The sequence below is a fragment of the Monodelphis domestica genome, chromosome 4 (assembly GCF_027887165.1).
Source record: "Monodelphis domestica isolate mMonDom1 chromosome 4, mMonDom1.pri, whole genome shotgun sequence".
NCBI classification, from domain to species: Eukaryota; Metazoa; Chordata; class Mammalia; order Didelphimorphia; family Didelphidae; genus Monodelphis; species Monodelphis domestica.
The window spans coordinates 126627331-126644880 of record NC_077230.1 but is presented as its reverse complement, the minus strand read 5'-3'; the positions used below and the strand labels follow the sequence as shown (position 1 = coordinate 126644880).

General features: G+C 35.4%; 1 protein-coding gene across 1 annotated transcript in view; it reads left to right on the top strand.

Annotated features, from left to right (window-relative positions):
- Positions 1–17550, top strand: part of DPP10 (dipeptidyl peptidase like 10) — an 881130-nt gene that overhangs the window by 838877 nt on the left and 24703 nt on the right. The window contains exons 17-19 of the mRNA XM_007494071.3: positions 1972–2019; positions 3772–3870; positions 3976–4045. Of these exons, the coding sequence (XP_007494133.1) occupies positions 1972–2019; positions 3772–3870; positions 3976–4045 (217 nt within the window). The remainder of the gene's footprint in view (positions 1–1971; positions 2020–3771; positions 3871–3975; positions 4046–17550) is intronic.

Below are 17550 nucleotides of genomic sequence, written 5' to 3'. Positions count from 1 at the left end.
TTAGCTCTTATACTCCCCTATTGTCTTGATTGAATCAGAGGATGGGGCAGGGTATAGCTTAATCCAATCAAGATCAATCCAATCCAATCCAATTTAGTGTCAGAACTCTCCCTTTAAAATCCATAACTAATCTTAGGGTACCTAAAAATAAATAAAAGGGGTTCAGGCTAGTGTTAAATTCTCACATTATGAAAGGATGTATTATAATTCAGTAGTGATAACTAGACATGGAGATATGGTTGCCCAGTGTGCTTGCACCTTAAATCTCTGGGAAGATAGAATTCTTTTGATCATTTAGGCACTGGCCAGAAATATAGTTGGAAGTGGGTCTCCAGAAAATAAAGACACCACTGGGGAGGGGTGGAGGAGTGACCAAAACTTTTGAACTAGAGAGGAAATGTTTAACTAAATAATGGTCACATGAAATCAGTATTAAAAGTTTTAAAATCTATCAAACACAATATTGTCATAGGAAATTTTTAGCTTAGTACAAATATAGAGTATATTGTAATATAGGGTTGTTTGGGGATGGCATTAGATGTTAGAACCCCTCCAGATCTTAAATGTCCTGTAACCAGGAGTCTTCTTGCATCCAAACTACTCTGAACTGTCTAGCTATCTAAAGACCCGGACCCTAATGTAAGTAGACCTTTACTAACCAAAACCAGTCAAACAGGAACTCCCTAGGATCCAAGGCTTCTGAAGATTAGACCCTGTCTCATCATTTGCCCTTTCTCTACTAGCTTAAGGGTCAGGTTGTCCCCTACTGAACAGAAAGACAATCACTCAAACTCACTCCTGAGGATCCATTTTTGTGGCTAGAACAGAGTTAAAAAGGAGAGAATTATTCTATACTACCCTGCTCCCTTCAAACAAATAATAGGTATATCAATTAATTTTATTATGAAGGAAGGCTGTGCTGAGGAAGCCACCTAAACCATTTGAAGTTGATGACATCAAACATTATAATGACACTATCACAGAGCATGCCTTATCCTAATACTCTAGCAGAGAGGATGATTAGTACATATAAGTGTGTTATGTAAATTTTCTTTTAATTTGAAAGTGAAATAGACTGCATGAAGAGGGGCATTCATTTTTTTTTATATCAAAGGAGAAAAATAATTTTCCTTAGTATATTTAATCAACTTCCTAGGACAATGGAAACTGAATAACTTTCTACAACTTCATTACCCAGAATGCTAAGAAAAATAAGATATTTCATTCAACTGAATTTTTTGATTAATGATATCATTGATCTGTGACATTTATTTTGCTTTGAATATTGCCTATAAGAATAATTCTAAAATGAAGCCTCTACTTTTTTTTTCCCATGGAAATAGGGACTAGTTAATTGTATATACATATTTTTTTTCAAAAATGAAATATGTTTCAAGGGTTCTTAAAGCAACATTCTGAAAAACATAAATTATGTAACAATTAAAAATTGAGATATACAAGATATAGGAAACTGAGTTAATTTTATTGTAATGCTATGATATATTATGCTTCCCACCACTTTTCTTTGTTGGTTTTTTTGTTGTTTTTCTTTTTTTGTCCTATAAGAAACATACAGAGAAAATATTGTGGTTAATTGAATAATCTTGACATTGGTTCAATTAAATAAAAAATGTTTGACTGTAATTTGCTTTGGGATAAAGTTATCAATTATGTGAGGCTGAAGTAAAAAAAAATATCTGGATTTGGAGTCAGAGAACCTGAGTTCAAAACCCTGATTAACTGTATGGTCTTATAAAAATCACTTTACCCCTAACAGTTTCCTAATCTGTTGTTATTTATCCATTTAGATAGTGCCTGACTCTGGCTCCATTTGAAGTTTTATTTACAAAATCAATAAATTATAGTAAATGACCTCAAAAGCTCTTAATCTGAAGTATTGTGAAACTTGCTGGCTATTTTTGATTGTTTATTAGTGTTTCCTTTTACTTTTTTTACATATATTTTAAATAGGGCCAGGTGTTCCAGTGGTCAGTGTACACAGCACCAAGAATCTTACAAGTAAGTATTCAGGCAAAGGAATTTAGTATTCACACATGAAGAGGATTTTCATTGTTCCTATCACGAATTGGACTTCTGAGTATCTTCTTTTAGAAAAGAATAAGAAAAATCTTACCTGAGCTTTTTTTTTTTTTTGTCATAGGAAGAATGAGACAGATTTTTTGGGTTATCATAATAACTGAGCAGGCTCAGGCAAATGTAGATCACCTAACTAGCTCAAATGATTTAATTGAAACATAATTGTTTTTGTAGGCTCATGTGTGATATATAAAATGGGTATGATCTGGCCCACACTATCTAAGGTCCAGGTCTGTTACACTACATCTTGCCTAGTGCACTGAGGTTATCCAGAGGATCTTACTTTTCTTGTAATGGTTTAAACCTTTATCAATTAAGCTACTCTTCCCCCCTTAGGTATCAAATAAGCACCCCTCTTGTTCCATTTAACTACTTAGTATTCATTTTTTTGTTTGTTTTTCAAAGTAATAATTACTTCAAAGTTATAACAAGGTAAAAAAAAATCCTTTAATACCTTATAATCCTCTCATTTTCATCCACAAACCACCTCAGACTTTGGGAGGGGGATTAAATTCATTTTAGTTCAGTTCCTAGATAACATTAGCCATATTCTATTTGAAGCACTAGCTGCAATCCCTCCCCTTTCTCAGATTCCTAGACCAATGGTACGCAAAGCTTTCAGCAGAGTTAACCTGCAACACTCTGGGTTTCTGAGTTCCAAGATCCCCCTGACTCAAGTTGCCTGGTCAGTATCCACTATCAGATACATCTAGACCTGAAAAAACAATTAAAAAATACAAAAACTCCAATCCCTGGCCACATGGCCATATTCACTCCCTCTTAGGTGGATAGAGACATGACCCTCAGGGCCATCCCACCTTACTTCATGATATCACTTTCTGTCAGTGACTTATTGCTTTACTCCTATATCTGAATGCCAGAAAGAGAAATATTGAAGTGAAATTTAATAAACACATCCTTCAGTTATATATGGTTTGAAGAAGTTTCTAAATCTATCACCTATTCATTAATTTGTTATATATTGGTATTATAAAGATTTTCATTATGGTTTCCAGATATAGTAAAAGCATGAAAATATGGAGGGTTTTTGGTTTTGTAGAGATTTAGTCCCCTTCTACTTTTAAAATAATAAACAATGGGCTCCTTATCATGGGGGCTTTTCTTCTGCAAAGTTTAAATATTGGCATTGACATTTTAAAATAATAAATACATGCTGAAATGTTCCTTTTTCTCCACCTGGTTTTGTGGAAGTAGTTTTTAATTTGATGTGGTTGCCCACTGAGAAGAATGTGAAGATGAGTCATTTGTCAATTACCTTTAAACATTTGGTCCTAAGAACTCCACTTATTTATATTTAAAAGAGGTACATTAAAGAATTAGAAATATGAATCCTCAAGTATTCAGTCAGTAAAAAAGAAGTGTCATCTATAAATATATACTGGGTGACTTAAGCATTTGTGTTTAACCAGGGCATAGCTACAGTATACTGGATTCACAAAAGAAAATCAATTGAGGGCTTTGAATGTGCTTCAAGGGTTCTTGTTCTTCAAATCACAAAGCAGTGAGATAAAATCTCCTTTGTCCATTAAAACCTATTGTTCACCATTTAAAGGGGTCAGTTTTTTTTTAATCAAATGCAGAGGGTTTGGGTATCTTGCTAATCAGACAGCACTTAGGGTGATTACTCTGTTCCTTTCTCTCTGTGCTCCCCAGAATTTTACATATTGGAAAGTAATTCCATGTTAAAAGAAGCCATCCAGAAGAAAAAGATCACCAAGACAGAAATTAAAATGCTCCACATTGAGGACTATGGTAAATGAGCCAAAGCCCTGCACTAACCACGTGCAGCTTTCTCTTCATCTTAGTTTTTCATATGCATCACTCTCAGTCTTTAATATCTTGCTCTTTCTTTAAAAGAACTTCGTTTACAGTTGTCCTTCCCCAAGGATTTTACGGATCGAAACCAGTATGCTCTCTTATTATTAATGTAAGTATTTTCTTTGATTGAATTTTAAAAATAGATCAATGGGTGGATTTTGAAAATACAGTAATAATTGTTTTATGACTCCAAAGGAAGTGTTTTGATTAAAAACAGCAAGCAACATGCTCCCTATGTAATTGTGCCAGGGCAGACAAAGAGAGGGTGAGCTCATCAAAGGAAATCATTACCATATATGGAAGACTATGAAAGTTTTCTTGCTTCTTGCATCCTAAATAGAATTAGCTGCTGCCACTGGAGAAAGAGATAGCAGCTAATTCTGTTTGTGAAATTCTGCTCAGCAATTAGTCAAGCCCTGTGTTCTTTTAGTAATATTTATGCAAGACTGATGAAATGGTTATTTATGTTGCTGAAGTAATTGGTTATATTTCTTCTATTCTTATCTCTCCTGTGCTTCTTTGATTCATGGCCAGTGGAATACATTCTATGTGCTAAAAAGACCTGAATCCTGCTTTTAATACCTGTAGGGTAGTTTAGGAAATGAGTTTATTCTCATTCATGGATTTTACTTAGCATTAGGCTTCCATGATGCTCTCAGCAAAGACTTGTAACTTTATATAAGCTGACAATTCCTGCCTCAATTTCTGGGCCAATTCATATACCTAATCAGCATTTCTGTTTGTTTGTTTTTTTGCCACATTCAATTGAATTGTCAATATTTTCAATAAGATTGCAGTTGGGGTCTAACCATTGGCCTTGGAGAATCAGGGGAAAATATAGAATATTAGTTAGAATATTTGTTTATAAAGATTTAATGTCACATGAGATAATCATTCTACCTGTTCTCATTGCAACACTCCCTGGAACATATTGACCCCATGAATCTTAAAGCTGAAATGCACATCAAAGGAAGCCTTAATATAGATTCCTTTTCACTGATCTTTCCATCCTACTGATAAATATTTTTCTCCAGAATGACAAGTCTCAGAATTCTTTTAGTACCAAAAGATATGTAAAAATTAAAAAAAAAATTCTTGAAAAATGTAAATTGCATCCATATTTCATTTGAAGACTCTCAGTGAAGAGGAATTATATGACTTTTACCACACTAGTTTTTAAGGAGTTTCTTTTACCTAGACTCCCACATATGTGTCTATTACAGTATATCCCAAAGCCTGCATCTACTTTAAACTTCTAGGGCCAAGTAGAATGAGTGTAGTACCTCTTTATATAAGTAACATCTCTTTAAACACTTGAAGAGCTACAATAGTCTCCCCAAGGATTCTTTTCTCCATTTCAAATATCCCTAGATCTTTTGTTTTGTTTTTTCACTTGATCTTTTATATGATATAGTTTTCAATCATTTTACCATTCTGGTTGTTTCCCTCTAGAATCAAGTCGATTTCTCAGGGGTATCCTCCCTAAATGTCATTCTTCCAACATAAATAGAATACTCCTGATTTCTTCATATAATACATATAGTATAATGGAAGTATCCTCATGGCCATTGTGGCTAATTGTAGCATAGATGCCATGCACTGGTACAGTGAACAGAAGCCTTCAAAACTAGCTTCAGACAATTACTTGATGTGTAGCCCTGGTCAAGTCACTTAACTCCTATTTGACTTGGTTTTCTCATCTGTAAAAATGGGGTAATAATAGCTCTTAGCCCAGTGTCATTGTGGAGATCAGATGACATAATAATTGTAAATTACTTACCTCACAGTAGGAACTATCTTGATATTATTTACTCTTATTTATGTTATCATTCAATGATAGCAAAGAACCCTGAGGTAGCTGCTCTTGTTATTCAATAATATTCTCTCCTTTTTTTTTTCAACTCCATAAACATAATGCTTCCCCCAGGATAAACCTGTCACCAGAAATCTCATTATCTTGGAGTTTGGTTCCACTTCAGTAATTCAATACCTCCTCAGTATCCTCAGGTGTCTTCCCTCATTCTAGGGTTGGAGGTCAGAGAAAAAAAATATCTCATCCCAAATCTTCCCTTCATAGAGGTCACAGAATTTCTAGCTACTTTTAAATTTCTCACTAGTTATTCTCCTTGGTTTTGATAAACCATAAACATTTATTACATGAAAATCAATCCCCCACTCTCCCCAACCCTACTCATATATAGGGTTCTGCTGATTGATGTTATATGGGACCCTGACTTTCTGTTTTTTTTAATACCCTATCTTTCTCCATTAGATTATAAACTCCTTGAGGGCAAGGATTCTCTTTTTCTTAATTATGACCCTCTGCTTAGCATAGTGCCTAGTATATACCAGGTGCCTAATAAATGTTTATGACTATTGACTATCCTCATTTTACAGCTGAGGAAACTGAAGCAATTAGGTATTAAGTGACTTTCCCAAAGTCACACAACATATAAATGTCCAAGGATAGATTTGAACTCAGGTCTTCCTCACTCCAGGTCCCAGTGCTCTATTCACTGTGCCATTAGTTGCCTCTGAATAACAACACCTATTTCATAGTGTTATTGTGAAGATTAAGTGCATTTAAGTTAAATACTTTGAGAAAAATGTATGCTACATAAATGTTAGCTATCATTAACTTATTATTTTCAAAGCATAGCATCTTGCTATGCCAGTCAATTTTTGGATCTAAATTCTGCCAATGTGCCAGCTATTCATTCTTCCAGTTCTTGATGAAGATATTAAATAGCACAGGTATAATGAACAATTCCTGGGATATCACAGTAGAGAACTGACTCCAAGATAAATCAAACACTTGATAACTCATAATATATAATCACTTAATGACCTGTCCATCTACCTAAATAACAATGACATTCATTCCATATTTCTCCATCTTATTCAAAACTAACAATTTCCAAATTTTACTATTATTATGTAATACATGTAAACAAACCTTCATATCTATATCTATAGATAATTTCCGCTGATTTCACCAACTTGCAACCCAGAATAAAAGTGAAAAAGAAAAAGATTGTCTTCACAGTAGAAAGAAGAATGATTCTCAAGTCAGTTCAAATATCTGTATCTTTGGACAAATAACTTAAATTTTCTTGTTTCCTCATCTTTGAAATGAATTAGTTGGATTATATAGCCTCTGACATCCCTTAGAGCTCTAGTTTTATGATCTTATTATTTGATTAGACCTGATCTATTCTTAATGAAGCCTTGCTGGCTTTTGGTGATTTAGTGGCTCTTTAATAATAGTTTCTGGAATTTTGAAAGGAATCAAAGTCAAATATCCTTCTCTTTTGTTGATTTTATCCTCTTCCTGATTTTGAAAGTTCAGACTATATTTGCTTTTCTCTATTTTTGATTCATCTCTCTCATTTTACAAAATCTTTGAAAGAAAAATAAAAGCATCTTCAGCAAATTTATTTTGTTTTAAAAGTACTTCAGATTATACTTAGACCAGGTTTTACTACTGTGCTAACAAAATGCATCTAGAGGTCCTCCTATCCCTTACTTGAGCTTTTTGATCTTTTCTAACCATTTTTGGTCTATTGTTCTTAGTTCAAAAACCATTTCCTTTTTCAGATTCAGGTTACGTTTTTAATTTCCAGGAAAAATGTTATGAGTACCAAACACAGGAAACTCTTAAAGAATCATTTTGTCTCTCTAGTTCAGTGCCATATTTTGCTGTTGGTTGTGAATGGACTCAAGCATTCGGCTGTGAATGGAACTGAACCTCGGTGAAAAAGCAGAATTCTGAACAGTAGAGTTAAGGAGGCAGAGCACACATGTTCAAGGTGGCACAGTGTGTTCAACAGTGAGTGAAGTTTGAGTATAGATGACCTTACATGGTAGGCTACAGAATTTCTGTTATATCCTATAAAGCCAAGGGTGAATTTTTGCAGTTGCTTAACTCTTTTTGATTTGAGATTTTCTCCTATAATAGGACACATTTCTCCTTGGCATTTTTAAATTAAAAAGTAAAAATCAGGAGGTTTATTTTTATTATGTAAAGTTCCAACCATTTAGCTTTCAACAGAAAATACAAATAAATATACAGATAAAAAAATCCACAATTAATAAAAGTATAGAGATAGAAAATAAAAAGATAAACATCACCAAATCTGGGAAACTCTAACATAGGAATATTCCAGCTGGGGAAGTCCCAGGGTACAGCATTTCAGGGTATACTATTCATGAAAATGTCCAAGGCAAAGTGTCCTCTCCATGTGTGAGACTCAAAAGTCCTTTTTCCAGAAGGGGATACTTAACAAAGAAAGCTTTTTGTCAACTATGGTTTGCATAATTGTTTCCAGGGCCCCAGTTACCTGGCCAAGGATCTGAGTACCAAGAAACAGCTAGGCAAAATGTGTCTCAAAATTTAATCAAGAGTCATGAAGAGAACATATTCTGTGAGACAAGGATTAAAGTCATAGAAGTATGTTTATCTACCAGACAATCACAGACCTTGGGAAACTCCTGAGAACTCTTAACCAAAGTCCAAAGCAGTCCAAGTTTCTGCTGGTAAATATGAGACCTATGATTAAAAAAAGAGAGAGAGATTTATTAAAATTTTATTTTAATCCTTCAACTAGAGCCAAAAAGATAAGTATGAAAGTTTTCTTTTTGTATTTGTTCTTAGAGGAAAAAGGTGATATGATTTGCTTGAGCTCTGAATTTATTCATTATTTCAAAGACTTGGAGTATCATTGCTTTACTGACACAGACCTCAACTCTTCAATAATTTAATACATGTTCTTTGAGAGCTTTTAAAGCTCTAAAATTTACCATTTTGTAACTTATCAGGTAATGGACTTCCCTGAACTTACTTTGTCCTCATTATCCAACAATATACAATCCATTTTGGGACTCACAATTGAAAAATTTTCAGCTTAATAGTGTCTTCCCAGAAAGCCTTCAAGAATCAAGAATTAGTACTAAATGATGCTGAGGACATTTCTCAAAGACCACTATATGAATGAGATTTTGGAAATGAGAGACAGTAAAATCAGGGTGAGAGATGATGGTCTTAACTAGAGATTTAGAAGTTTGAATAGAGAATCCAGATCTGATGTGATAAATGTTATGGAAATATAATTGACAGTGTATTATATGTAGAGGGGAGTGAGGGAGAGAAGAATCAGATTACTATGAAATTTCAGGCTCAATGATTTAAGGATGATGTTTTCACCAACAGAAATAATGACATTTGGTAGAGGAAATTGGTTTAGAGGAAAAGGCAATTAATCTAGTTTTAGTGATATTGACTCATTTAGTAGGAGTCTCAGTTTTCTCACCTATTAAATGAAAATTTTATGCAACTTGATCTTCAATCTGGCATTTGTCTCTAAAACCTGTTGTGATTTTTAAACTAAAATTAAATGGATAGTTTTGTTAATTTTAAATTTTTGCCTGACTTTTTTCAGACTTCTGCTACTTGCTCTTCTTGATGGAAGTGAATTGTATGTCTGTGACTCTGGGCAAAACCTGTTTCAAACAACTGGCCATATTTAATTAAAACATTCATAGTAAATGCCTTTGTTTTCTTCTCCATCCCTAGCAGTTAATTGAATGTAACCTTTATCTTTTCTAATTCTTCTGTTCCTCTAACAAAGAGCAGAAGAGTTTTGTGTAAAATAAAGTGAATAGCAACAATTCTTGGGGACCAATTTGGATTGGCAATGAAATGGTAGATTCCTTTTCAAAAATGATATTGGTGGGATCACAGGGACAAAAATATGGAGTTTTTTGAGAAGCAATAGAGGTAATGTTAAATCTTCATCTCAAACTCTTTAGATATACAATTTAGATCTTTCTAATTTTGTTTCTCTATAAATAAATAAGAGGTAAGAACTGAATCTGTCACTTTCACAACACAGAGATATCCCACATGAGGAAATTCCCTATGACATTGCTGATAAGCACATTTTTTGTACTTATAATTTTAGAGAATTTTCTAGAGCAGTGAGAGGTTAAATGCTTTTTATTTTTCTGGGTCACATAGCCAATATATATTGGAAGTAAGACTTGAATTCAAGCCCTTTGGCTTCTAATACCTATTCTCTATTCCACAGGCTTCTCATAAAAACAATGTATTTTGGAATTTGCAACAAGTGGTTCCTCTTATTCCTAAAACAAATTTCCCAGATTCTATTGTACCACATTTCATGCTTCTGCTTCACTACCTAATCCTATCTGTATTATCTGGATGTTTTGGATATACTGGCAAAATAGAATCTGGATAACCCTCCCTTTGACGCTTTGTAGAACATGTGCTTAATGATGATAAGATTTTATATGTATGTAGTGCTTTATCATTAATATACACTGTATAGTTAATATCATTTATCCTCTATAACATTCCACATATCATTCCATTTGGCTCTTACCTAGTCTGTGAGATAGCCCAGGGCAAGAGGAATTATAGTTATTTTACAATTGAGAAAACTAAATTTCAGAAATGCTTAATGAAGTTGCTCAAGTTTACACAGGTAGGGATGGTACTTGAATCCAGCATCAGTGTTCCAGTTGTCATTAATCGACACTACTTTTCTTTAAGTATTTTTTATAAACCTTAAAAAACTAAATACATATAAGCCATTATGATTATACCATATGGCTTTCCTTGGAGAGAGAGCTAAATACACGATGAATATACCACAGAATCAGGATTCAGCAACATCTGAGTTCTAAATGGGACCAGAAACTTAATAGCTGTGTGACTCTGGGGAAGTCACATAAGCTTTTTTCAATTTTCTCAACTGTAAAATGGGGGTAATAATAATACTTAACTTGGTGTTACTAAGGTGATGTGTCTACAATGTTTAGAATCATATCTGGCAAATTATAAACCCTTAATAAATGCTTTCTTCCTTCTTACCTTTTTTTCCTTCCGTTCCTCTTCCTTCCTTCCTTCCCACATAAATTAAATTATTTTTTTCAACAGAACTAGAGAAGGTTGTGGCTCCATCTTCCTTTCCCTCCATTTAAAGTGATTTTATGTAAAGCAGATTTGCCCTCAGACTTGGGAAATGGAATGGGGAGACTTATAGAGGCAGAGATCGAGGGAGGGAGAGAGGGAGGAAGGAGCAAGAACTGTCCTTATATGTTATATTCCCCAAATTATATATACTACAAGGGCAATTACAATATTTGTTTTTCTCTTAAAAATGCCAAGAAATAGCATAGTACATTGCACATAATAGACATTTAATGGCTTTTTGGTGCTAAAAATTAGCTAATATTACATATTTTAAACTTTCTTTAACTTTTCTTATGAGAATCATGTGATAGAAAAAATACTCCAATAAATGCTATCTTCATATTAGAGGCAAAGGAATGGGTTAGAGATATTATCACTTAGTTACAGAATTCATAACCATCAAAGGTAAGCTTTTGAAATTAGACCTCCAGGTTAGAAAAAGGAATAAGCCTCTCCTCTGTACCAAAGCTGCTTCCCTAGAGGCCCCTACTTACCTTTCCTCCTTGATTTCAGGAGTCCGAATTCGAGGATACTTGTGTACCAATTGTAAAGCAGTTTTAGGTAGCACATGATGGTTTCAGTAAGACAGAACAGGATTAGTAGTACCTTTTTAAAAACAAGCTTTGCAAAGTAATACAGGTCATACATTTTTTACAGTTCAATTGAACTTGCATGTAATAAAAATCTGACAGATATACTTTAAAAATGTTTTACTGTAATGAGCTGATTAGAGAAATTATTAGTTAGTCCCAAATTCTTTGGAATACGTATGACCATGTTTCAACTTTAAAAGAGGGTGTATTAACAAGCCTAAAACTAAAAGAGTACCAATTAATACTTAATTCTTGTGTTTGTGTTTTCCTTTTTTATATTTCATGATTTACTGTTGTGGGGGTAAAGAGGTGCACCCCTGGGGTTCAGGAAGGATACCTTTCTGAAAGAATGCAACACTCCAAAACTTAGCTTAAAAATAAAAGGAGAAATTTATTAATTTAGAGAGTAATGTTGAGAATGACCAGGAGGATGTTACAGGTGGAACAGCAAGATGGAAGGCTGCTGAGCACCCTGGGAGGACAGCATGGATGGAAAAGCTATCCCCCAGATGACATCAGTTCTGGGGATTCTATACTCTTTACAACGGATGCTGTGTCATGGTGTGGACAGGACTCTAGAGTGGTAAACCCTCAGACATGCAGTTCAGGGGTTTGGTTATCTGACTGGGGTATGCCTGGAGACATAGGGGATGACCCTCATAAAAGATTCTTTGGTTTTAGGGAACAGACAGATGTCTGAGATATAGCCTGATAGAATGGAGGTGTAGCCTGTAGGTGCTTCTCTCTGTCCATCTTAAATCTAAAGGAGGATCAAAGGAGGACAATCATGTTCTTAGATTGTTTTTAGATGTTTTAGGCTAAGTCCAGGAGGATGTAAAGGAGCAAAGGAATTTCACTGATAATAGTTTGCCTAAGTTTCTGGGGGTACAATGCCCATGTCATTACCACTGTCTAAGAAGTTTCTAATATTTATACTGCTTCTTGTGGAAAGTTACCATACACAGGTGATAAATATGCTCATCACAAGACAATCCTTCCTTAGTTTCTACAAATCTACAAAGAAGTTTCCCATTTAATTTCTTTCAGGTATAAATTCCACATAGAGACTAGAAATGAATACCTTTACTTTGGAAATGAAGGTTCTATCTGTTAGTGATTATTATCTCTTTGCCATATAATAAGATTAAAAAAGATTTTAAGATTACTTTTTTCCGGGGCAGCTGGGTAGCTCAGTGGATTGAGAGCCAGGCCTAGAGATGGGAGGTCCTAGGTTCAAATCTGGCCTCAGACACTTCCCAGCTGTGTGACCCTGGGCAAGTCACTTGACCCCCATTGCCTAGCCCTTACCACTCTTCTGCCTTGGAGTCAATACACAGTATTGACTCCAACACTGAAGGTAAGGGTTTAAAAAAAAAAAGATTACTTTTTTCCTCATTGTCATTCAATTAATTCATAAAAAATAATGAATAAAAGGAGAAGGCAGTGCTATTTAGATTGGGTAAGAAAAGAGAAGATGATATTTTTTTTTGTTTTTCTTTGTAGCTAATTCAGCTTAATCATAAAAATTCTAAAGATAACATGTATGAAATGAAAGCACTTATTATTTAGAGTCATTTGAAAGTTTATAAACTGAAAATAAAATGAAAGAAAAAAAGATATAAAGAATAAAATATCCAATCCAGCAATACCTGTCCCTACAAAGGACCCCAGACTTTCCTTTGCTCTATTCCAAGTGCCAGATGAAGAAATATTGCCTTCTAAGTCAGTAGAGATTTAAATTTCCAGGTCATTTAAACAATATGTATGATTCAGAAAAAAGTATAATTGAATTTTCATAAATTAAAAGTTATTTTAAACATGAACAACTTCTTATTTTAAAATAAATACAGTAAATTATTTTGCTAAACAAAAAAACAGGTCTAGTATGCCTATTTTATGTGTGGATTTATATATATATATATTGTATTTTGTCAAAATGATATATGTGTCAGCCAAATATGTTTATATATCTGAAATTAGATATTTTGTTTTTTGTCCTTCAAATTAGTATGGAAATGAGACTATTGAATATTTCTTGTTATTATACCACAAAAGCTTAAAAAGTTATACCAAGTAAACATATTTCCTAAGACCATTCCTTTCCTCCTCAGAGATGTGCCACTAAACATGATCAGGATTCTTTCTAGAGAGGAAAAACTAGAAGATAAATCTAGTAGCCAAAATGTCAAGTCAGAGTAATAGACAGAGTTAGAGGCATCAGGTACTAAAGGTCCAGAGAGGCAAGAAGTTAAGGGGCAAATCATTGAACAAGAAAGCCACTAACAACCAGGAGGTCCCAAAGATGATCTTTGATAAAAGGACAAAGATGGTTTGCTTTCTCACCTCACTTATACTCACTTTTGAATGTCTGTATTCAGAAAAGTTCTTGTGAAATTCTTTATAGTCAGCAAAAACACTTTTGCCATCAAAGCCATCACAGCTTACTTCTGAAAAGGGTATGAGCAGAAGGCTAGACCTTCTGAGACCCTCTTGTGGCAGAATCATCCTATCTACTATTCTCTTTATGTTCTTTCACATACTTCTATCTTAAGCTATGGCCTCTCTTTGGAAGTCATGTGCTTAGGAAAGAAGAGTTTTAGTCCCAGGGATAAACAGAAGAATTATCTCCTCTCTCATCAATAGTTGCTAGATCTCCTGTAATATATATATATATATAATGGAAAGGCAATTCATCTGCCTCTTGTCAAGTTTTTGATCCAGGGGTAATTAGGTTGTAGATAGAAAGACTGAGGTTCAAATCCATCCCTAGAAATTTACTAGCTGCATGAAGCTTTGTGAGTTTTTGAACTTCTCTTTGACCTGTTTCTTTTTTTGTACAAGAATAATAATAACACCCTCCACAAAGGATTGTTGTAAGGTTTATATACTTATGCCTATACTAATACAGAGCAGCAAAGTAGGATAGTAGATAGAGTGCAGAGCCTTGAGGCAGGAAAACTCATCTTCATGAGTTCAAATCTGGCCTTAGACACTTAACTGGCTGTGTGACTCTGGAAAATTGACAACCCTTTTTGCCTCAGTTCCTCATCTGTAATATGAGCTGTGTCACTACAGACAAACCAAATACTATAAAATCTAAATCAAGGAGCAAAACCTAAAATGAATAAAATGAGGTAAAAACACTAACATTTATTTTTGAATGAAGGAAGGAGGTGAGATTTGATTTCAATATGTCCATTTTATCTAATAGTAATTCATACCCATTGTATGAATTTGGTGAGATTGCAAAAGTAAAATTTTCAATAGTCAAAGAAGATTACAAATCATTTTGAAGCTAAATTTGGGAAGAGTCTAATAAGGAGGAGTTATTCAAAACTAATTTTGGAATGGCAATATACAGAATGTTTGTCAAAAATGAAAAAAAAAATTAGAATGGAATGAAGTGAGGTAAACTAAGCCATTGACCAGAAAAATCTGTTTTTTCTGGGAAAGTAAAAATCAGAACTGGGCTTTCCTGTGAAGATCGGTCAGCTCAGAATAGTTAGAATTCATGAGAAAATAATTCCCTTAGTGCTGGCAGCTAGGATAAGATATACAAGGAATACCCTGTATCCCATGCCACTGACCAATATAGCTTCTAGAGGATAAGGCTGCTTGTTCTATCAAGGTTAAGTCTCATAATGAACATTGTTTACTTTGTGTCTTGCACCCTATAAAAACTGCATTGTAACTTCAGTCCGGTGCAACTTTCACTAGGAAGGTTGCCCTGGCCAGTTACGTATGCATTATTAATCAATAGATTAATAAGTGAATATTGATTCCATTAATTGAACTTCTGTGTGTCTGTACTCGCTTTATGAAGAGTGCACCACTTCAGATGGAGCCCCCCCAATGAGATCTCCAGGCCCAGGACTGGGAGGTAAAAATCTTGGAGAGGGTACTGTAAGAGTGTGTGTGTGTGTGTGTGTGTGTGTGTGTGTGTGTGTGTGTGTGTGTGCTTGAGTGGGGGAGAGATCTCTAGGCTTGTGGCACATGACTAAACTGCTGGGTTTGTAACCCAAATCACATATGGTCAGCTTTTGCTAAGCCATTGCCTGTGAAGGAGTTTCGAACCCTTAATCCCTTTGGGGGTGTGTCTGAGTGTAGACTTGGAGAGTATGAAATTTCCAACTCCCTTCAGGGATTGGATCAGAAATCCAAGGAAGCGAATGGTGCACTCTCCAGGGGTCTGCCCCTGGTTCTGGTATTTGAGATCCTGGACAAATTTTGATAGATATTGGAACCATCTGTTCTGGTAATTTGTCATGCTTTAGAGTTATGGTCTGGTTTGCCTTAAGGTTAACCTGGAGTGCTGGTATTTCTCTAAGTGTATTTCTCAGAGCACTGTTTTTGCTCCCCAGTTTTTGGTACCTGGGAGCTCTGGTTCTTCCCTCAGAGCTATAAAGGTCTTGTACCCAGGAGTACTGGTATTGCCCTAAGAGATCTGTTTTTGCTCCAGTGGTCTGTTCTGTTCTGGAAATCTGGATCCAGTCAAGGCTGGTGGGCTTCTGGACATGGCATTAACCCCATTGCCCAGTTTGAAGTTGAGACGTCACTTGGAACTTCAGGTCTCCATCAGGCTCAGGTGTATGAGTGCGAAATTAAGTGTGTGTCTTGTGGATTTCTGTTGGGTCTTTGTCTTTGTGTGTGTTTTGTTATAATGTGTCAGTCCTCATCATCAGATTCTCAGACACCACTAACATGCATTCTTAAGAATTTTCAGTTATTTAAGAAGGCAGTAGATGTTTATGGAATTTGAGTTTCCCCTGATATGCTCCGCATCTTGTGTGAGTTGGAGTGTCCCACATTTGGGGTTAAATGGCCCTCAGAGGGGATTGCAAATCTCTCCATGGCCTATGAGGTCCAGAGAAAGGTATACGTAACACCAGGCCACCCTGATCAGATCCCCTACATAGATATTTGGATAGATTTGCTCACTGACACCTCAACGAAATTGAAAAGTTGCCTTTTGGGCAACAACAGAGGCTGTTCTTCTTGCCACCTCACTCTCCAAGGAGAAAAGAGAAAGCCTCTCATGAGGAGACAAGAGCCAGCCTCCCTGAGGAGAAAAAAGCAAGCCTCCTCCTCCTGTGCTCCAAGAAGACCCTGAGGAGCCATCCCACTATGTCAATAGGAAACCCATATCCCTGCACTCTCTCCACCTTTCCCTGCATACTTCCTAGTCACCTCATCCCCTTCTCCAGACCCCCTGTCTTCACCATCAGTGCTCCCATCAAGCCCTCTGTACCCCACTCTTTCTACAGGGGCCCCTCCCACAGCTAGACCATCTCATACCTGGCAGGGCACCACTTATCATTATACTCAAGATTTAAGTCAGGCTGAAGGAAAAACAGCGATGACCTCCCAACTGCCCTTATGTCAGGCAGGACATGGATAGGTGAGGATTTACAGCCATTCTTGGTCTATGCCCCCCTTTTTTCCCACTGACATTTACTATTGGAATATCAGAATCCCTTGTCATTTTTGTGTGGCTAGCTGTAAGGTTAAAGGAAGGGGCAAAAAGAATTTAAGATGCAGTTTCACAAAGGGGAATTCCTTTCATAATGACTGTTCCCCACTCACTACACCTACATTCCAAATCTTCCAAACTCTAGCATGGCAGGCTACATGGGGGAAGCTCTGCCTGCTCCAGCAGCAAGCTTACAAGCAAATACCTCTTCAATGATTTTTTTCCTCTTCCTTCCTTGGATGGACCCCCAAGGGAGTGAAAGGGAGAAAAATTCAGAGCAGAAAAAGGAGATTTTACTGCACAATTTGAGGTAATTTTTCACTTAATTTTTTAATTAAAGGTTGATATATGCAACTTGCTAATGATTTTTATATGGTACAATGTAATTTCATTTATTGTGTTAACTGTTAGTTAAATGTGAAATGTTAGCCAGGTTTTATTGAGCACAAAAACTCATGGTTAGAGGTTTATTTTGTTAAACCTTGCAATGAGTAATGGTTTCAGTGAATTTGAGAATTGTCTAAATGTGATTAATAGCCAGCCTGATATAGAGAGGG